Below are 23,127 nucleotides of genomic sequence, written 5' to 3'. Positions count from 1 at the left end.
TGATTAACATTTCACTCAACAATTAGACAACTTTAATAAAGATTTGTTGAAATCAAGATTCCAACAAAGCTGACAGGAGTTTAAAATAGTGGAAGATACTTAGGAAATATATCAAGGGCCTTAGAAGGAAAAAAAAAGTTTCTTTCCATCTGATTTACTAAATTCACATCTTTGAAGCTATCTTAAGAAATGTTTAGAAGGGTGCCTGGGTGGCTCAGTTGGTTAAGCGTCTGACTCTTGATTTCGGTTCTAGTCGTGATCTCATGGTTCGTGAGTTCAGGGCCCGAGTTGGGCTCTGTGCTGATGGAGCAAAGCCTGCTTGGGATTCTCTCTCTCTTTCCCCCTCTGTCTGCCCCTCCCCCATGTGGGCTCTCTTTCTTTCAAAAGTAAATAAGTAAACTTAAAAAAATTAGAAATATGGTTAACATTTGTTTAGGGATAAGCTCCTTAAAATCATATTAATAACCATGACTCATTAGAAACATTTCAAATGTCCAGGAATAGGAAGACTGGTAAAGAAATCACGGTATGTCTATCCTGTAGTCTCTTATGCAGTCATTAAAGTCATGTTGTTGTTTTTTAAATTAAAATAAGGACGCCTGGGTGGCTCAGTCAATTAAGCATCCAACTTCAGCTCTGGTCATGATTTCACTGTTTATGAGTTCAAGCCCCACATCAGACTCTGTACTGACAGCTCAGAGCCTGGAGCCTGCTTCAGATTCTGTGTCTCTCTATCTCTCTGTCCCTCCCCCACTTATGCTCTGTCTGTCTCTCTCTCTCTCAAAAATAATAAAATAAACATTAAAAATTTTAATAAAAATGGAAAAAACTTAAAACAAGAAAATGCTTATGAGATGTCATATGGAAGTCAACATAAAACTACAAAGATCACATAATCCCTCTTGTTTTAATATGTGTGAACACATTGTATACATGATTTTTTTTAGTATTGGAAGAAAATACCTCAACATGTTAGTAACCAAGCTGAAATTAATGGTTAGTTCATCTCCATTTTCTTCTTATATTACTCTGTGTTTTCCAAGTTTTCTGCCATGACTGTACCATGCATTTTACATACATACATACATATGTGTGTGTGTATATGCTGTTGCACTTAAATATTCATCCCCTTTGATGAAATAATTCTAGGTTTAAGAACACATAATAAAAAAGAGAGAGAGAGACATACAGACAAAGCTTTATGTTTCCCAAGGTCACATACTGCATTGCTACGAACAAAGGTTATTGTGCTGTGGATATATTGTATAGATGCTTTTATTAACAGGAGATTCTGGTTAAAGAGAAAGGCAGAGGATAGAGAGTAAGTGATTCCTTCATATGGCTGATGACTTTGCTGGAAAGTACAAAACTTAGACACCTTAGAACAGACAGAGACTCTGGAGATCATCTACTCCAGTGGTTTCAAATATTTTTAAACCATAGAATCCTCCTTTTAAATAAAATCCTAGGAGAATCTGCAATATATAAAACTGGCATCAGAGTGCTACTCCGGTTGAGGTGAGGAAGGCAGACGTAGACCCTCCCTCATTTGACCTCTGCTCTGAGGAAGCACAGGTCTCTATGGAAAACCATTGGAAGGCCATTTGGGAGAGGGTAATCTAGTGATCCATTAACCTGAACTTGTTCAGGTTATATTTTCTCCAAGCAGGTCTTCGTCTGATTGGCTGCTATAACAGAAACCCTACTTGGTGGCTTATAAGCAATAGGAACTTATGTCTCACACTTTTTTTTTAATGTTTTATTTATTTCTTTTTTTTTTAATGTTTTATTTATTTCTAGGAGAGAGAGAGAGAGACAGCGTGAGCAGGGGAGGGTCAGAGAGAGAGAGGGAGTCACAGACTGAAACAGGCTCCAGGCTCTGAGCTGGCAGTCAGCACAGAGCCCGAAACGGGGCCCCAACCGCGAACCGCGAGATCATGACCTAAGTGAAAGTCGGACGCTTAACCGACTAAGCCACCCAGGCGCCCCATGTCTCACACTTTTGGAGGCAGGGAAGTCGAAGACTAGGTGCCTCTAGATTCCAAGTCTGGTGACAACTCACCTCCTAATTCACAGATGGCTGTCTCTTTGCTGTGTCCTCACACAGCATTAGGGGCAAGAGAACTCAATCAGGACACTTTTATAAAGGTGCCAATCCCATTCCTGAGGGCTCCGCCCTCATGACCTAATCACTCCCAAAGGCCCCACTTCCTAATGTCATCACATGGATGATTAGGTTTCAACATATGAATTGGGGGGGAACCAATCCAGTCTATGACAGTAGATCCTTTTGCTTCAGTAGTTGATGTTGGAAAGCCCAAAGCTAAAGTTGTCCACAGGACACTTCTCTTCCTGGATTTTGTAAGAAGGTTTTGACAAGAATACACCAAGCGTAGCAGGAGGGAAATACCGAGGAGGGAATCCGGCAGATTGAGGACAGGATTCAAGTCAGTGAGTGGAGCGGCAGATCCTGTTCCCTCAGGCGGTCAAGACTTAAGTTGCACCCTAGATGACTGGGGACTGGGTCACTAAAGCTGCAAGTATGGCACCTAGAGGTGGGAGAATGGGCACCCCCCACATGGCACTGGAGACCCACGGGTGGAAACCAGAGCAGCCTGCCTAGTGGGCATGCGTTCTGAGATGTCACAGGCCTTGAACCAAGGAATAAGGAAAACTCCAACAAGCAGAGTGAATTTCCCACCAAACAGGAAGGGGGGAAGGGGCTCTGAGGCATCAGAATCAGGGTGATTTAATCAGACCCATTAAGAGAAAATCAAGGAAGTGGTGGTTTGGGTTTGTCTGAAGTTGGGCAGTGCATAACCAGTTATGATAATTAATTTTATGTTCCAAACTGACTGGGCCAGATGGTGCCCAGGTTAAGCGTTTTTTCTGTGTTTGTTTCTAGATGAGATTTGCCTTTTGAGTTCAGTCTCCATGAAGTAGATTGTCTTCCCCAATGTGGATGGTTATCATCTAATCTACTGAGGGCCTGAATGGAACAAAAAGCAGAGAAAGGGAGAATTCCATTCCCTTCCTTCCTACCTGTTTGAGCTGGGACATCAGACCTCTCCTACCCTTGGATTGGATTTATGCATAATATTGGCTCCACTGTTTTCAGGCCTTCAGACGAAGGCTGAATTGTACCACCGGCTTCCCTCTAGCGTGGTGCATTGCGAGACTTCTNGAAAGTCGGACGCTTAACCGACTAAGCCACCCAGGCGCCCCTGTAGTTTGTTTTATATATCTTCCCTGTTGGTTCTGTTTCTCTGGAAACCCTCAGCTAATATACAAGTCCAGCCCCTTGTGCTACAGACTTGGGTGGATTCTTACCCAAGGTCACCTGCAGGGCAAATTGACATAGTGTCAGGCCTGGAACTGAGTCGCCCCGATGCCCCACACCAGATCAAGGACGTTTGTGAATAGGACAAGCAATTTAAGAAGGAGGGAAGGGAGAAAAGAAGTGTGGTTGGGATGATAACAGACACTTTCAAGTCCATGTTCTAACCTTAGAACCTGAGAATATGCTATCTTATATGACAAAAGGGACTTTGCGAATATGATGAGGTCAAGGATCTTGAGACGGACTGATTATCCGGGATTACGGAAATGGCCCAATGGAGTCACAAGGGTCCTTACCCGGGAAGGAGAGAGACAAGGAGAGTGGGAGAAGATGTGGCAAGGGAAGCAGAAGTCAGAGTGACATGAAGGGGGGCATAGCCAAGGAAGGGGGTTAGTCTCTAGAAACCAGATAAGACAAGGAAACAAACTCTCTCCTAGAGCATCCAGAAAGAACACAACCCTACCAACACTTTGACTTTTTAGCCCAGTGGGCCTTCTGGCCTACAGAACTGTAAGCTAATAAATTTGTGTTGCTTTATGTTTGTGATCAGTTGTTATAGCAGCAGCAGGAAGCCAAACATAAAGGAAGAAGGAGGGGAAGAAATATCGGAAGAGAGGATCATGGGGAAAGGGAAAAGCCTATTAGGTCTCCCCAGGGCTCTGTTGAGTGAAGCTCTCAAGGGCAACAATCCCTTGAGGCCAGCATCCAGTCTGTGCTCAGTTCACAGCAGGTATTAGGTTCCTTGAATCAAATATTAGCAAATACATACACAGTCCTCATGACTTGCCAGGCATGGTCTGATGTGCTCTATTCACATTAACAGGCTCAGTCTTCACAACAACACTATAGAGAAGGTACTCTTATTGTCCCCATGTTACAGGGGAGACTTGCCCAAGGTTGCACCCATTAGGTGCAAAGCCAAGTTCAAATGCAAGCAATGTGGCTCTAGTTTGTACAGTTTCTTACTGCTGCCTCTGGACTGCAGACAGAGAGAGGAAATGAAGGGGAAAGGAAAGCAAGAAGAGAGGAAAGACAGAGTCTTCTTTCCTCCAATGTTTTTCAGTGTCTTTTTGGTTTCAAAGGCAGTCTCCATATTGGACCCTCTCCATCCAACAGGTCATGGAGTCCGTGGAGTAAGCCACTCAACTCCAAGGGTTCTTATCAGCATGGCTGCCCCTGTCCAGCTGCCTGGGAGGGACTGAGGAGACTCTGGCACCCAGCTCTAACAAGCATGTGGAAATGGATGGGTCACATATAAGCCAATTACAGCTGGCAGCCAGTTTGGGGGAAATCACTTTCCCTGGAACCAATTGGGAGCCCGTTTTGGAGATAAAAGGGACAGCACATTAGTCTCTGTGGTCAGAAGCAGCTTTCATGCATTTCACGGAGCAAAAGGAACCTGAAACATTTTGAAATGAGAAAATGGGGTACGGCCAAATTGCTCAGTCAAGGCATTTAAAGGGTCTTCAGTGTGACATTCCATACAGGCCCTAGCAGCTTGTCAAGCATGCAGGTAGAAACTAACATCTGTCCATCTGGAATGTGTGGGTATTACTTTCCTTACATGCCTCACATGCGTCATTTAATGTTTTTGTCATTAAGACATTCCATCATGTATCCATAGAAATGAGGAGTGGGTATGTAAACCAACATGACAATAACGTATTTAAGAAAAGAAATAAATTTTTAAAAAGTTAAAAAAAAAAAAGAAATGAGGAGTGGGGAAACTCTAAACAATTGAAATTCCTAGGTAAACCGAAATCTCATTATTTGCAATTAGTTAAACTTTCTTTCTCATCTGAGTTTTTCACCAGCATCAATTTCAAGAAATTAAATACTAGCACCTTCGGTGAAAGCCTATGTTACAGAGTCATTGAATCAGAGACTCTCATACTTGGAAGGAGTTGGAAATCATTAAATCTAACCTAGAGGGATAGCCAGACTGAAATGTAGGGGGAAACTTCAGGGCAAATCTGGTCCAGGATGAGACATTTTAGTGAGACCTGATTTTTTTCTTTTTCTTTTTCTTTTTCTTTTTTTTTTGTTTTTGCTGGGAACACTACAATGCTTATAGTAAGTAATCAATCAGCTTCTGCTTGAATGCTATGAGTGACAGGGAACTCATTACTCAAAATGACTCAGTTCAATCTTATAGATCTCTAATCCAAAGAAGAAAAAAATAAAACCTTTCTGGTATCAACCACTTTGAATATCTCCAGTGAGGCCATGACTTCCTGAGGACTGACTGACTTTCAGAGAGTATCTCCAAGATGTTCCATTGGTGCCTCAGCGGACTCAAGGCCAGAAGTGTAGCTACCCACACACACATACACACACACTCACTCTTTCTCTCCTCTCTCTCTCTCTCTTTACTGGCCTGACATCTCTGCAAACAACCAACCGAATTATAACATCAAAAGAAGAGAAAGAAGATCAAGATACAGAGAAGGAGGAAGAAGAGAAAGTTGAAGGAGAGAAAGAAAGAGTAAAAGGAAGAAAAAGAAGAAAGAAAGAGGACAAAAAGAAGGAAGAGAAGCAAAAAAAAAAAAGGAGATGGGATGGTGTGCACATCCACGGGACTGTGAACTGCTGTGGGCAGTGGCTGTTTTCCCCTATAAAATGGGAAAGAGAGATCTGGAAGTAATGCCCTTGTCCATAGATAGCCAATGGAACACCTTGCAGCCTTTGACAAAAAACTGTATTTTACAAAAATCAGTAGAAAAAGAAATATTGGAAAAATTCCCAAGATATTGCCAAGTAAAGTGTTATGAGGCATGTAGGGCATAACTTCATTCTTTAAAGCTTTGTGTTATTTAAAGCTTTGTTTCTATCTAGACACAAAGTAGATATGATTTATCAGTAAACATAGATTTATCTATATGTGCAGTGGCCCTCTCTGGGTGGGGTAATGGCACAATGATCTGGGGGCGCCTGGGTGGCTCAGTCGGGTAAGCATCCAACTTCGGCTCAGGTCATGATCTCATGGTTCGTGGGTTCGAGCCCTGCATCGGGCTCTGTGCTGACAGTCCAGAGCCTGGAGCCTGTCTTCAGATTCTGTGTCTCCCTCTCTCTGACCCTTCCTTGCTCATGCTGTCTCTCTCTCTCTCTCTCTCTCTCTCTCCCAGAAATAAGTTAATTTAAAAAAATAAATAAATATCAATCTTCTCAAAGAATTAGCTTAAAAAAAAGACACAATGACCTGAATATGTATATATGATATATATGATATTTTTAGCATTGCTTTCTTTGTTTTTCAAAATTTCAGCATTGATTGGGATTACTTTTATGAATAACTTTTAAAAATTAATTTAAAAATTAAACCCAGGGTGCCTGGCTGGCTCAGTTGGTAGAGCATGCCACTCTTGATCTTGGGGTCGTGAGCTCAAGCTCCACATTGGGCCTAGAGCTTACTTTCAAATGATTTTTAAAATAATAATTTAAAAATTGTAATTAAACCCACTACTTATCCCATCCTAGATACAGACATCCCTTACTTCTGGTCTATATGCTGAGTTACTCTTGAAATGGGGAAATGGGGTTGCTGCTTGGGGTCACTTCTAGAATGTGATGATTTCACATTGATTCCGTGATGATTTCATTGAAACTTTTCATTAGAAACATTGGAAAATTGAGTCCCAGGAAGAGAAATGACTTACCCAAACTCACACAGCTATAGTAATTAGAGAGTCTCTTGTGAAACCCAAAGTTGCAACTGTGCAAAGCCAAAATAGTCCTTCATTTAAGCAATGTGTCAACAACTGGACTGGGGGGCCCTGAAAAGGGACCAGAGGTGCATTCCTTCTGGCTTGAGGTGATGCCTAAACATCTATGAATCTACATGTCCCGTTTTAACAAGGTCCAAGCTGTAGCGCTAGCTTTTAAGCACTCAGACCAGCAGTTGGGATTGCACCGTGTAGCTCTCGCATAATGAAGACAGGCCACCTGACCATGGCTAACATCTAAGCACTGCTTACAGTGTCCATGCTGTTAGATGGGTCAGCAGCCCCTTAATGATGTCAGGAATTTTTTGTACACAACAGTCAGCAATTCCCTTCGGCAATCATTGCCCTTCGGAAACCATCCTGAAGCTTCCTCCTCGAGCATCAAGGGAAAGACATTCGAAGACGGGGGTCATGATAACTAACATGCCAACTCCCTCTAGAACGCCGTGAGCCAGACCTACAACAGGTATCTCTGCAAGGTGAAACCGATCTGTTTCAAAACTTGCTTTCTAACCCAAAGCAGCAATAAACCCATAGTCACACCATGGCAGAACTGGATGGAATCTTGAAAACCACCCAGTCCATCTCTGGCTTTACAGATGAAGAAATTGAGATCCTTCACTTCTTAGAGTCCCTTATCCTGTCCCACATCACCCCCACTGAAAAACCAAGGTCTGCTCTCTTACCAGACTGTAAACTCCAGAAGAAGAGGGACCATGTCTCTCTTATTTGCTGTGATGGATGCATGAATGGAATGGATTCCCGAGATTACAAACCACATTAATGTCAGAGTTGAGTCTAGAATCCAAACCTTCTCATTGCTAGCCCAGTTGTTCCTAATATTTTATGGTCAAACTTCATCATGGTTGGGAGCAGTGGAGTGCATGTTGCTAATCTACCACATCAACACACTCGACTTAAAAAGTCTATTGACTATTTCCAAAAATGAAATCTACCCTTGAAAGGTAAAGATTTGCCACTCATTGGATTTTCAAAAAACATATACATTTATTCATTCGTTCAACAGATACTCTCTGAGCATCTAATATGTGTCAGGTGCTATGCCAGACACTTGCCACATTTTATTAGGGAATTAGCATTGTAGATGACGTTATTTTCATTTCTTTATTTTCTGAACATTCTATAATGTAATATCTACATTGATAAATTAAAAGAAAAATCTTCATAAAACATCCCCAACTAAACAAATAACATTCCATATGTTCTGCAAAATTTTTTAACTTTCAGAATAATAGCAGTATCTTGGGAGTATCCTGGCAATTAACTTTCGGAAGACGAAGTTCATATTGGTCTATAAGTATTGATTCAAGTGGGGACAATGGGTCTCGTGATCTTAGGCACATCTGTAATATTCCAGCAACAAAACCTATTTCCTGCACTTGGACTAGTCTTTCCTAATTTCATAGAAAGTGCCTCTGTCAGGGGAGCCTGGGTGGCTCTGCTCGTTGAGCGTCCAACTGTTGGTTGAGCATAGGTCACGATTCCAAGGTCGTGGGATCGAGCCCCAAGTTGGGCTGCATGCTGAGCATGGAAACTGCTTAAGATTCTTTCTCTCTCAGTCCCTCCCTTGCATTCCCTCTCTCTCTCTAAATATAAAAATAAGATATAAAAAAAGAGAGAGAGAAAGTTCCTCTGTCAGAAGACGCCCTACTAAAATCAGCTGTAAGAGTGTTAGCAGGAACTCAGAGTGAACAACACAAAAGACAATTTTCGCCACTGACTTTATACAATGGGCAGAGTTGCTCTTGCTTCAAACTCTCCTGACAGAAGGGATGCAAATTTTTCCCTCCAATGCTTGAAAACGGAAAGGATAGATGAATGAACGAATGAATGGATGAACGGATGAACAAACAAGTGAATTTCAAGAAGATCAAAAGTGGTTGAAGAATCCCAGAGAGATCTTCTGACCATTTGAACTCTTCTAATCGCTTAAGTATAATCTCTCCCTGCAGCTCTTCCGTAACACCTGACATTCCATATTTATAGCCCCTTTGCTTTAAATGAGGGATTGGCAAGCTACCGCCCACAAGCCAAATTTAGCCCACCTCCTGCTTTGTAAACAAAGTTCTATTAGGATACAGGCACACCATTTGTTTATGGCCTATGTGGTCTTTCACATTATAATCGTGGAGTTGAATACTTGCAACAGAGACCCTAGTGGCCAGCAAAGTGGAAAACATTTACGATCTGGTCCTTTACAGAAAAAGTTTGCTGAACCCTGCTTCAGATTATACTCTTAAGATATCGTTGCTATGGTAACTTCTTATCAGTCAATTATATTTTAGTGTGAATTAGTTTATTTGAAGGGCACTTTGCTGTTTTGGTAGGGGAAAAGGAGAGAGAAGTTGAGGATGGTAGGTGTGTTTGAGAGAATGTCTGAAGGCAGATAAAGCACAAAAACGGAGAAATGGGAGCGTGGTAAATAGATTCCACTTATGTTGCGGTTCTTCTTGCCCTGACATTAAAATGGAGATGAGGCTAAGAAGTAAGGATTCTCAGGGTTTGAATAGTGAGAATGTCAGACATCGGAATCAAACCCAAATGGTCCTCTTTTTCAATTAAAAGGAAACTCAATATTCTGATTTTGCTTCCATATAACAGGTCCATCTGCTTTCAGACATGTCACTCTTGCTTCTCTCTCTCTCTGGTCCAGAGCGTTAGAGAAATTGTTTTAGATTCCACCCATCCCAAGTTACACACTTCTGATTTTTTTTTTCTCAGCTGACCTCATTTAGCAGGGTGGAAGGCAGCTTTTCCTAGTCTATTAAGACTTCAATAAAATCATCCATTTCTAGTTAACTGGAATAGTATTCACATTTAGACCTGCATATTAATTGGCTGATAACGAGATGATAAAGCTGCTTTTCTCTGCAGGTGTACCAATCAATTTCAATGAAACTGAAAAAATGAGTTCTTTTCTTGTTGCATCTGAAATTAAAAAGTGATTTATATTTTCTAATAAAGTGCTTTTCATTGATCTCCTTCTGAAAATGTATGGTTTCATTTGCACCCTTTTAAATTATAATAGTTTCCGTTTGTAAAAGAATGATTTTCCAATATCATTTCTGGCTTTCAATTGATGATTAACTTTAATATAGATTTGAAGGAGAATGTTGTGTGTGGTGGTGTTGGGGGGGAGTAGGTTATTAAGAACCCCCATCCCTTTTCCCCAAAATAACCCTGCTATTTTTAATGACCTTAATATCCTCAGACTGCAGAATTCTTTTCCTAAATACAGTGCTGTCATTGGAAGTTATGTTTTTCCCCCAAGAAATTCATTTTTCTCTTTCACAAGTTTCCTTTTGTCATAGAATTTTATGCCTGTGCCAACTGTTTTCCATTTCTGTTATGTCAGCCTGGCTTCAGGGCAAATGTGGAGAGAAAAGGGTTTTTTTATTATTATTATTATTTCTTCCCCCTGTCACCGACAGCAAATTCTTACTTGGAGGTGCTCATGGAATCCTGTTGTTATTGGCTGAATTCTGGCAGATGTGAAAACTGGCAGAGCAATTATATTTCACTTTAATTTAGTATTATGGTCTTCTGAGCCATAATAATTAAGCAGCCATGAAAGGAAGCTCTATTCTGAACATGTAATAGAAAATTGCAGAGTCCGGAGCTGGAGTCTGTTGAGAAAGCAGGGTCATCTCATTTCTCTGTCAAACCAGAAGCACCTGAATTCATATTCAGCCTGGAGATTCTTTGCAAACAGGTGTGGAGTGAACACACTTGTAATTGAAAGCACTTGTATATCAAAGCAAATTTCTCCATAAGAAATCATGGAAACTCAGATGATTCGTTCCACAGCCCCAAATTCATATAAAAGTGATTATAATACTGTCATTTAATACAAAATAATAAAGAAAATACAAAATAGAAAGAAAAATAAACAGGTTAACCTGCACTTACCTTTGAAACCCTTCGTGGCTGGTGCAAGGGAGACCAGACAGAGGAAGGTTACTGCGTAGGACGACTTTCACTATCACTAACGGAATCACTGCTATCTGTTGGCTCAATGGAATCTTTTTCTGCACGGGGGCCATTGTATACACTCGCACGGATGTTGACTACAGAACAGTATTAAGAAACTCTTGTCATATACTGTATTTAATGTAACTGGCAATAAGGCAGCAGAAAAAAGGGTCTATATCTGCAGGCAGCCTGACCTAGAAGGAAGTAGAGCATTTCTAACCTTACTCGTGTATGGGAAAGCAAAGGACTGTCCATGGGTGCTTTGAAGTCACAAAAAAATACACTAGTGCCAGTTGAAGGCACTTTCCAATGTTCTGACAAATCACTGAGTTCTGCCAAACACCACAGCCTGAGACTAAGCATCTGAGCATGGGAGACAATTACCCACAATCCCACAGCAAGCAAGAGAAAGAGAGAGAGAGAAAGAGAAAGAGAGAAGAACCGTTGGCTCAGTTGTGATCATGTGATGGACGTTCAGTGTCTCGTAATACTCGTATTGCAAGACATCACTCATTTATCCAGTTAAAACTTTTTAGAAATGTTCGCTCGTCTTGCGGAACACTAGCAGAACAAGTTATTCACAACCCAAGGTTTTACTGTAATTGGAAACAGAAACGAAAGCAACGCTGCCCTATTCTGGTGCACCTCATGCGTTCCAGACCGTTGTTGAAACGCTTTGGCCCACACCCACCACAGTGTCTTTGGGGACTTCAAATAAATGCCCAAACCACACAAACAAATGACCTTGCTAAAAGCACACACTCTTCTCATTTCTCCATGAGAAGGGAGGAGCCGGTGGAGACTAGCTGTGCCGTCCCTGAGAGGCTGGGCAGAAAGCTGAGATAAGAAGGTGACTGCTAATGGGCCCAGCCTGCTCTGGGAGGTGAAGCAGTCCCTGTCCGGTCCAGCATCCCTTGGAGTTCCCACCTCCTGCCTAATGACAGAAGTGACCTCCTTATGGGTCCTACCTCATTGTGCCAGAGCACTCACATCTCCCCCAATCCCACCCCGCACTAATTCAAGTGCTACGACAGGGTCCCAACTGCACTCAAGATAAGGACCAAGAGTGGAACTGTGGCCTAAGGTGTCCAGCATAGTGTGGCCCTTCTTTCTCCAGTCTTATTCCATAACCCACGCCTGTCTCTGTCTGAGCAACAGGGACACGGACCTTCTTCCCCCAATACTCAAAAGTCCTTCCACCACAGGATCTTGGCACATGCTGATGCCTATTCATCTCAATACCCACAGAGCTTTTCTCAAAACGAGCTGGTCTTATGCCCTGCCATTAAACTCCCCATGATTGGTTCCAACACATTTGCACAGCTGGAATATCGCCTTTACTTATTTGACTATGTGACTAGTGTCCCGACTAGGCTGCAAGCCTCATGAAGAATGAATTATATCTCCTTTTTGCCCACCACTGGCTCCCTAGGGCCTCCACAAAGTCTGGTATATGGTGAGAGCAGAGCATCCATCAAATAAAAAAAAAAAAGAAATAAGGAATTCTTGAAAGAAGGAAGGAAGGAATGGATCAGTGAAATCTCCAAACACTGACTCCTGTGATCACTGTTTGTCAGGAACTTACACAGGACCCATGAAAGTATGTCCTCTTACAAATTTGAGCATTTTTTCCAAAGATACCTGAAGAAAAAAAACCCCCACTTCCAAAACAACGCACTTAAGAACTCATCAGTGGCCTCCTCTCTCTGGCACAAATCCATTTCATGGAAAGAATTGTTAGCACTTTAATGATGCTCTTCTACCCTATAGCATATGACAATGCAGAGCAATTAGCTCTACAGCTATAATATGAAAAGGTTGAAATGCATTTAAATTGGAATTGATTTTTGTTTAATCCGTGTTCCGAGGGACAAAAAATCAGGCTTTCCTGAGCCAGCCCAGTAGACAGGACATGTTGGGAGGGTATCGGGGATATTGACACTCCTCTTTTCCAGAAGAAGGGCCAGAATTCACCTTCATCCCAGCTTGACATACCTTAGAACAATTGTTCCCTCCACATGTATGTCCTAAACTTGGCCCTTGATTCACTTGGGTTGTAAATGTCTGGTCTCAACTGTGTATACCCTTTCCATCATTTATATGCCCTACCCATGACTTTCATCCTGACCAGAGTCCTTGCCCTCAGGGAGTCTACTATCGGCTCCAGAGCAGGGGCCCTGACACGCTTGGGTACTTTCATTTTTTTTTTAATTTATAGTATATTTTTTAATGTTTATTATTATTGAGACAGAGAGAAACACAGAACGAGTAGGGGAGGGGCAGAGAGAGAGGGAGACACAGAATCCGAAGCAGGCTCCAGGCTCTGAGCTGGTTGTCAGCACAGAGCCCGACGCGGGGCTCAAACCCACGAACCGTGAGATCATGACCTGAGCTGAAGTCGGACGCTTAACCGACTGAGCCACCCAGGCGCCCCACACTTGGGTACTTTCAAAGAGCTTTGCTTCTGCCAAGAATGATGACCAGTGGGCAGGAGACATGGCCTCATCTCTTTGGTCAGCCTCGATCATAAAGATACTATCTCCATCTTTGGTGGAATGCAATGGCTCTTTACTCAGCATAAGCAACGGAATTACCTGTGAACGATTTTAAACATGCCACCCAAGTCCCAAACCAGACCTAGGGGTTGGGACTGGATATCTGCGTGCTTTTAAATTACCACAGTGTTTCTGATGTACAGCATATAGCCAACGTTGAAAGCCACTGACCTAGTAGTCTACATCTTTCAAAGAACTCTTACCTTAGTCCTAAAGGGTTAGCCGTGGAAAGTAATGACCATCCCCATTGCACAGACATGAAAACTGAGGCCCGGAGAGTAACTGACTTGCCCAAGGGCACACAATCTGCAAGTAGCCTAATCCATGCTCAAAGGTTTTAGCCTCAAAGTCCTCTAGTCTAAATTTGTTTTTTAAGGTTTTATTTATTTCAGAGAGAGAGTCAGCATGAACAGGGGAGAAGCAGAGAGAGAGGGAGACACAGAATCCGAAGCAGGCTCCAGGCTCTGAGCTGTCAGCACAGAGCCCTACGCAGGGCTCGAACCCACAAACCATGAGATCATGACCGGAGCCGAAGCCGGACGTTTAACTGACTGAGCCACCCAGGCGCCCCAAAGTCCTCTAGTCTAGGATGAACAGAGAATGGTATATGCTCAGTAACCAATAAGAATGATGATTAAGGGACGCCTGGGTGGCTTAGTCGGTTAAGCGTCCGNAAGATATTGTAGCCTGAGACTGCTTAGCTGGGTTAGTAATAGGCTGGCAGTGCTTTTAACTCATTTTCAAGAATTTCAGAGAATAATCCAGGGCTTGTCATCCTTCTGAGGAAAAGGCCACAGGGTATTCCTTCCACAAAGTTGTGGTTAGTATTGTATGGCCTTGCTGCCCGGTCCACACCGGTGACTATAGCAGGCTGGACGTAAGGCCACTTACAACCAGACGGATGGTGATGAGTACTTGCCCACTATCCGATCACTACCTATCAACAGCTCTGAACAGGCTTTGGCATTTAAGGGTGAAGGGCCGCAGAAAGGCAGCAGAAGTGACGAGGCAATTACTAGAAGTCAAAACTAGAGGGAGAGCCCTCGAAGAAGAAACAGGGCCAGAAAATCCACAAGTGCAACAGCATCACAAGATAAAGGACTAGCAGGTGCCCCCCTTTAAGGGGAGACAAGATGGCCAGGTCAAGGGGCGCCTGGGTGGCTCAGTCGGTTAAGCGTCCGACTTTGGCTCAGGTCATGATCTCACGGTTCATGGGTTTGAGCCCCGCGTGGGGCTCTGTGCTGACTGCCAGCTCGGAGCCTGGAGCCTATTTCAGAGTCTGTGTCTCCCTCTCTCTCTGACCCTCCCTTGCTCACAGTCTCTCTCTCTCTCTCAGAAATAAATAAAATATTTTTAAAATTAAAAAAAAAAAAAGATGGCCAGGTCAATACCGTGTTGTTGCCTCCCGAAACCACTCCAGCTCTCTGAGCCCCTGTTGGTGTGACTGCTAGGACAGATTTCTGCTCCGTCACATCTCTGGCTGTTTTTAAGATTACCCACACATGCCGGCGACCTTGCACCTGAAAGTACTGGCCAGCACAGTTAGGGAACGGCAAGAGTGAGGCATCTCCCTGCTTGCTAAGCACCATGAAGGAAGCTGCTTCGGTCCCTGGCCTCCAGAGGGATGCCTGGATGGCATGGAGCTTCCCAGAATCCTTTGCATCTCTGAGAAGCTGCAGGCCATCCGCTGTTCTCTGGGACCGCAGCCTGGCGGCTTGGGCTCTCCTTTCCTTTGCCTGTATTGCCCTCTAGTGCTCACTGCCTCCAGCTGTCTTTGGACACCACTTCCCAGCTGCTAAGTTTAGGAAATCCCAAACCTGGAATGAAACTTCTTACAGATCTGTTCTTCATTTTCTGGAAGTCCACTGAACACACACGATACATTTGCTCTTCTACGTGTGTAATAACCCTCAACGCAGAGTATTCTGTCCATGCATCCATCTATCAAATATTGATTGAGTGCTGCCATAGGATAGGCCCCCTTTTAGATGATAGAAAACACATTTAGGACATCCACGTGGGTATGTCAGCCCATTCTGGCCCTCGTGCAGACCTAAGTGGGGACACTGATAATAGATCTCGTAAGATAATGGGAAATGACAGCTGTAATAGCAAAGGACAGGTTCCTGGAGAATCGACTCAGGGGGAGTGTCAGAGAAGTGAAATGTGAGGGAAGGGCCGGAGTTACTATACCCCGAAGGCCAGAGGAGAAGCAAATGCAAGACGTCAGGAGGAAGTGAGAGGCAGGTGAAGAAGAAAAAGCTGGAACGGAAAAGGTAAGGATGTAAGGCCTGGTGGGACAGCAGGCTGGAGGGGAAACTGACGGGCAGTCTCCATAGGGCCTTCAATAAGAATTTTGATCTTTATTAGAACCATCAAAGAGAGCTTATGTGCTCTGTTTGGGTTTTTTTGTTTTGTTTTGTTGGCATCAGATAGTGTGGGGGGGATCAGATGTGTGTTCCAAGAAGGTCCCGCTGGCTGTGGGAGGAAGCTGGACCACGGTTTCATCAGAGACTAGGTCAAAGGCTATTAACAGAATCCAGGTGAGGGGCGCCTGGGTGGCTTAGTCGGTTAAGCGTCCGACTTTCGCTTAGGTCATGATCTCGCGGTTCGTGGGTTCGAGCCCCGCGTCGGGCTCTGTGCTGACTGCCAGCTCAGAGCCTGGAGCCTGTTTCAGTCTGTGACTCCCTCTCTCTCTGACCTTCCCCTGCTCACGCTGTCTCTCTCTCTCTCTCCTAGAAATAAATAAAACATTTAAAAAAAAAACAAAAACAGAATCCAGGTGAGAGAGAACCACGACTTGGTCTAGGTGATTTGGGCAGAAGTAGAATACAGGAGATGGAATCAAGAGATATCTGGAGAGTAACTGGGCTTGGTGGTGAATTCGCGCAGTGGGAAGATGATGAAGGATGGGACGCATCAAGGATGCATTCAGATCCTAGTTTGAGTAACAGGATGGATAGTGGTACCATTTCTATGACAGGGAACACTGGCTCAGAAACACATTTGGGGCAGGGGTGGGGGAAAGAGATGAGAAGAGCACGAGTTTGGTTTAGGGCAAATTAAGATTAATGTGTCTTTTAGGACATTCAAGTGGATGTGTCAACCCATTTATTTATTCAACAAATAATCAAAAAACAAAAACCACACTTTGGTGAGTGCTTAATATGTGTTGGGCACTATTTCAGACTTTTCTCCTTATAGAGTTTACATTGTAGCTCATCCTTTTGCATCAGTATAGAATCCTGCCCACCTCCCCTGGTGTAAGGGTTCACGGTACGTTGCCTCAAAATACGCCATCCTGGCATCAGAGTTATTTTGAGCTGAATGCAATTGACAAAAACAGATACTGGACAAACTCTCCATCCTTCCCTGGTCTAGCAGGAACCAGAACAGAAATTCCCTTGTGAAGTGTCCCACTGTTCACTTCCAGTAACAAGGAGGGGTAACAGCCTTACCACCAGATACCACCAGAGACAAGACAGGACCGAGAAAGGGTCTACACAAACAAATCTTAACTAATTAACCCTGATCAACCATTAATTTCCCCATATTTGCCTTCCCACAATGTACCACCCATAGAAGTTCGGAGTCTTTTTCCTTTGTCTTGTAGCTTCTCTACGAAATTATTTATCTTTGGGGGCGCCTAGGTGGCTTAGTCGGTTAAGCGTCCGACTTTCGCTTAGGTCACGATCTCGCGGTTCGTGGGTCCGCGCCCCGCGTCGGGCTCTGTGCTGACTGCCAGCTCAGAGCCTGGGGCCTGTTTCAGAGTCTGTGACTCCCTCTCTCTCTGACCCTCCCCTGCTCACGCTGTCTCTCTCTCTCTCTCTCTCCTAGAAATAAATAAAACATTAAAAAAAATTTAAAAAAAAACAAAATTATTTATCTTTGGTTAAAATGCTATATGTGCCCAAATTCTAAACATCACTGAGTACCTCCAGTTATGTACAATGCATCTGTTAACAATCGCTTTTCTTTTGTTAATTTGTCTTCTTTATTTTATTTTAGAGGGAGAGAGTATGCAAGCAAGGGAGAGGGGCAGACAGAGAGAGGCAGACAGAGAGAGAGAGAGAGAGAGAGAATCTAAGCAGGCTTCCTACTGAGCATGAGTCCAACGCAATTCTTAATCCCACAACTCTGGGATCATGACCTGAACCAAAGTCAAGAATCAGATGCCCAAATGACTGAGCCTCCCAGATATCCCTAATTTGTCTTTTGTTAGCCTAATTTGCAAGGGTCCAGCCAATGAACCTAAGATAGGTAGAGGAAAATAATCTTTTTCTCCCTTACACTAGCCAGATGAAAATCCATTCCGTATTCAACAAATTTATTCTGGAACTTGACGATGCATGGGTCACTGAAGTCAGTGCTCTCCTTGGATGAATGATTCAATTTCTTATCTTCATGCTTTGTCTTGCCAAAGCAGCCCTTTCCTCATGCCTTCTATGACATTACTCAAAACCCAAACTGGAGATTGCTGGATGGGGACCTTGTCATGAGGGGAGACCTAGCATCTTCATTCATCTGGACATCCCAGTGAAACCACTGACATTGAAAGCAGAGATGGTACATTCTCTTGTTTTCTCATCCACTCAATTGATGGTCAGACCTTGGAAAGCATTTCTCCCTGGAAATCCTCAGACCTTAAGATTCAAGGACTTTGATGAAGAAAAACATCAGAGCCCTTAGGCTAAAGAATCAGAGAAACAGAGGCTTGAGGAGGAAGTAGCATCCACCCAACTCATCTTTCCCAAGGTGAATCCCATGAAACACAGTCTTCTGGGGACATCCAAAAGCAAAATGATACCACGATCTAAAAAGTTCCAAAAAATCTGTCCTGTTTTATTGTCCTTTTGGAATTCTGGAATGTACATTAGGGTATTAAAAGATCTGAAAAGTCCTGCAACAACAGAACCTGTTTAAACTCTAAAGACTGTGTATCCCCAAATTTATTTGACCACCCAACTTTTATTCTTGTAACATCTACCAACATACCTGGGGATATATTCTGGTAAATATACATAAAGAGGTTATAATAATAGCCAGTATTATTTATTATCTGTTCTACACTGTATACCTACTCATTTAATCTTCAAAATAACCTCATAGTATATTACATGTATATAATATGTCTATACATGGATAACATACATATTACATTTTTTATTGAATGTGTATATGTAATACATGCATGTTATATTATTATGTAACATATAACAGACGAGAAAACTGAGGATCACAGTGGATAAATAATTTCTCCAGTGCCATATAGGTGTTAAGTGGTCAAGCCATGCTTTGAATGCAGGTTCTTAAACACTGTTCTATACTGCTTCCAATCTAGTCCATATTCTGTCCTATGCAAGAATGCTCCCACACAGTCCCAGCAAAGAATTGTCCAATCTCTTTTTAAACACCCCTAAGGGCAGGAAAGTCACTATTTCTCAAGACAATATATTTCATTACTAAATATCTTTAAATATTTAAAGAGTTCTTTATATTAGGGCGCCTGGGTGGCTCAGTCGGTTAAGCGACTGACTTCAGCTCAGGTCATGATCTCACGATTCATGAGTTCGAGCCCTACGTCGGGCTCTGTGCTGACAGCTAGCTCAGAGCCTGGAGTCTCCTTCAGATTCTGTGTCTCCCTCTCTCTCTGACCCTCCCCTGCTCACACTGTCTCTCTCTCTCTCAGAAGTAAATTTTAAAAAAACATTATTTTAAAAAATTTAGAAAGTTCTTTATATTGAGTTGAAATCTGCCTTTCTGGGGGCGCCTGGGTGGCTTAGTCGGTTAAGTGTCCGACTTTTGCTTAGGTCATGATCTCGTGGTTCGTAGGTTCGAGCCCCGTGTCGGGCTCTGTGCCTACTGCCAGCCCAGAGCCTGGAGCCTGTTTCAGAGTCTGTCACTCCCTCTCTCTCTGACCCTCCCCTGCTCACGCTGTCTCTCTCTCTCTCCTAGAAATAAATAAAACATTAAAAAAAAAGGAAAAAAAAAAGAAATCTGCCCTTCTGTAACTTCCAGTCATTGTCTCTGGTTTTCACCTCAGAGATGATATAGTTTATACCTACTATATTTCCATATGGGCACAGTTCAAGTATTTGGAGACAGCTACTTTGCCATCAGAAAGATAACCAAACTATAATTATATTTTCAGAAGAAGGCTATAATCAGTATGTAAACTGGGGCTTGAAACTAGACTTCTAAATATTTTGTCTCATTCACATTCTCTTGGAAGATTCCCTAATTTCCACAGTAGCACGAGGAAAATAAAATTTTATCACTGGGGGCCAGAGAAAGAGGGAGAAAGAGAAAGAGATTGAGAAAGAGTGCATATGTGATGTGTGTTCAGTTGTACTTTGGAGTAATTGTATTTTGGAGTAATCAAATGCATTTGATGCTTAGCAATTTCAAAAATTAAAGAAAGCAATCTCAGGACAAAGAAGAAATTCTAAAACTGTGTAAAGGGAACACGTTTATCAAAGTATGAGCACTCTCCACATGCCTTCACTGGAAAATTCTTTCTTTGCATTCTGGTTCCAGAGCGTTTCGTAATATTACCATGAAGATGATTCTCCAAAGAGGAGGGAAGAAGGAGCAGAGTTTTACTTGCTTCATTCCTGGACTTTTTACTGTTATGGAGAATTAGGGAGCAGACAAGCAGAGAAGAAACCTTGAAAAAATATAGCCAGACAAAATTGATGTACATAATAAAGAAAAAGGAGAAAATGAGGAAGGACAAGAAGCAGACAAGCCACAGGTTAGGAGAATGGAAAAGAGTTTGTGGGGATTTGGTTAGAAGCTCAAGGTTAGCTCTGGATGTGGGAGAATTGAATAGGAGAAGAAATTTGGATAAGTATGGGTGTGAGTTTTGAGATGGATCTTTTATTTTTTTATTTTTATTTTTTTTCAATCAAAACCTCTCACGTTTATTACTGAACCAACCTACTGGTTCAGGAGCAACGTAACAGAGAAGTTATTTCCTTGATAAGTTATTGCTATGGGGCATGTGACGGGCAGGTGTCGCATCAGGAACACAGGATTCAAGCGGCATGATAAACGGGGAAACGCGTGCCATTGCCATCTCACGTAGGATCACTCACAGACCCAGCTTTGTTCTTCTCCAGTGTCGCCTCTTGGAGTTGTACCTGATTTTGTTACCAGTTTTCATCCGAATCCACTGGGGAATGGGACGATTCTGCTTTTGTTTCTTGGCCAGGAATCGCTTGATCCTGAAAGTCTTATGAGAAGACATGGCGAGAGAGAGCCAGCAACACACCGAGATGGATCTTTTAAAATGTTCTTCAAGAGAGGCAGTAGTGATTGAAGTTCCTTTATAATTAAGTTTAGTTCAAAGACTGTGGTTTGGGGTTATTTATTTATTTATCTTGAGAGAGAGAGCACATGTGGGAGGGGCAGAGAGAGGGAGGGAGAGAAAGAGAATCCCAAGCAGGCTCTGCATTGTCAGCACAAAGTGGGGTTTAAACTCATGAAAATATGAGATCATGACCTGAGCCAAAACCAAGAGTCAGATGCTTAACCGACTGAGCCACCCAGGTGCCCCAGTTGTTTTTGAATGTCACTCAGCGAAAACTGGGCCTCTGGACCTGTGGAATCTAGAAGGATTACAGTTGTTTCTGGAGTCTTCTATCCACCGCAGATGGATATTAGTCGAGAGCATTAAAAAACCCCATAAACTACATTCGAAGGGAATTAAGATATGCCACGCCAAAATATGCCACTTGGGCATAAGAATTATTTCAAGCTGAAGGCATTTGAGCTCCTGGAATCCCTCATCTACTTTGCTAAAACGATAAACTAAGGCATATTTAAATGCTTATTTGAGCAAAAATCAATTCAAATGGGGCAGCACCAAACCGGAAGTGGTTAGGAGCGCTCCTCTGACAGGAGCCTGGGGAAACACAAAAAAGGCAGGGAAGCAAAGGTTGATTGGCTGTAACTTAAAGCTTAGTTGGCCGTTTGTGATTGGTGGTCCTTAGTGGTTCAGTTTCATAACCTTGAGGCATTTGCAGGCTTAGATTTGGGCTTGCTTAAATTAGCCGCCACAGCATTACAGCCACCTCCGTCTAACGGTCTCTTTGTTTAATTAATGTAACAGCCTAGAAGCAAAACCCTCCCCAAATCCAAATACCATAAAATCTCCTCCCCAGAGGCCAGCCTAATCCCTTTTCACCACCACATCCAAACACACATTGTCACAGAATCATCCCAGCTCTCAGTTATTCTCCTAAAGGTCCACCCGTGTTTCAAAAGTCATCTGTGTTCCTATTAGTGCCCTTTCTTTCTCCCACTCTTCCCCTAAGAAGCCATCTGTTGTTCTCCAGAAAGTACTTCTCTGCACCTCCTGATTCTCTATGAGGACGGAATATAAGCCTCAAGTTCTTTTTTTTTTTTAATTTTTTTTAATGTTTTATTTATTTCTAGGAGAGAGAGAGAGAGAGAGACAGCATGAGCAGGGGAGGGTCAGAGAGAGAGGGAGTCACAGACTCTGAAACAGGCTCCAGGCTCTGAGCTGGCAGTCAGCACAGAGCCCGACGTGGGGCTCGAACCCACGAACCGCGAGATCATGACCTAAGCGAAAGTCGGACGCTTAACCGACTAAGCCACCCAGGCGCCCCTATAAGCCTCAAATGCTAACAGCCTCTTAAGTCATAAGTTTTGTGAACTCTCACATCCCCAAGTGAATAGAAACCTGTCTTTTGATAGGGTTCAGGGCATAGTACCCTAAAATATGGTGCGTTGGCATATTGACTATTTTAAGACAAAGGAGTTTGAAAAAAAACAGCAGACGCAGGAAGATCTCTCTGATCTTCCTTCCCCCTTCTCTCCTGAAACCATCAGGTGAGAGGTGCCCTCCAAATATTTTGAGGAAAGGAGCATCCTTACCTCCTAGATGAAAAAACACTTAGAAGAATCTGAACAAGTAGGCCTTCCTGGAGCATCACCAGACCCAGGGGCATCAGCATACTGCAGGTCATCTAGGTTTTCTCTCAGGTTTTAGGAGATTCATGGTTTTGCATTTTACCCTTAGGTCTATGATCCATTTTGAGTCCATTTTTGTAGATGGTGTAAGATCTATGACTAAATTCATTTTCTGCATGGGGAGGATTGTTCCAACAGCATTCGTTGAAAGAACTCCCTTTGTTCCATTGTATTATTTGCAACTTTGTCAAAGGTCAGTTGACCATATTTAAGTGGATCTCTTTCTGGGCTCTCTGTTTTCTCCCAGTGATCTATTTGTCTATTCTTTTGCCAATACCACAGTGTCCTAATCACTAGCTTTATAATAAGTCTTGAAGGACTCTTGGGCCTCCAACTATGTCTTTCTCCTTCAATTTTGTGTTTACTCCGCCTTTGCCTCCCCATATAAACTATTATACCGTTTGTTGATATCCACAAGATAACGTGCTGGGATTTTGATTGGGATGACCTTGAATCCATAGATCAAGTGGGGAAGAACTGATCTTGAGTCTTCCTATTCATAAACATGAGATATCTGCTT

The 23,127-nt window shown here is 42.8% G+C and overlaps 1 protein-coding gene across 1 annotated transcript; it reads right to left on the bottom strand.

The window, feature by feature from the left end:
• Positions 1 to 20,507: 20,507 nt before the first annotated feature.
• Positions 20,508 to 20,877, bottom strand: LOC144220971 (large ribosomal subunit protein eL39). The gene has a single exon (XM_077751332.1). It carries the CDS (start codon positions 20,857 to 20,859, stop codon positions 20,704 to 20,706), a length of 156 nt encoding a protein of 51 aa, XP_077607458.1. The 5' UTR covers positions 20,860 to 20,877; the 3' UTR covers positions 20,508 to 20,703.
• Positions 20,878 to 23,127: the final 2,250 nt, after the last annotated feature.

Source organism: Crocuta crocuta, unplaced genomic scaffold (genome assembly GCF_008692635.1).
Source record: "Crocuta crocuta isolate KB4526 unplaced genomic scaffold, BGI_CrCroc_1.0 scaffold124, whole genome shotgun sequence".
NCBI classification, from domain to species: Eukaryota; Metazoa; Chordata; class Mammalia; order Carnivora; family Hyaenidae; genus Crocuta; species Crocuta crocuta.
Note: the sequence above shows the minus strand (reverse complement) of the source record. Positions and strands in the feature narration are given on the sequence as shown.

Coding starts and splice junctions, on each gene's coding strand:
- LOC144220971 (XM_077751332.1), bottom strand. CDS start 20,859: ATGTCTTCTCATAAGACTTTCAGGATCAAGCGATTCCTGGCCAAGAAA.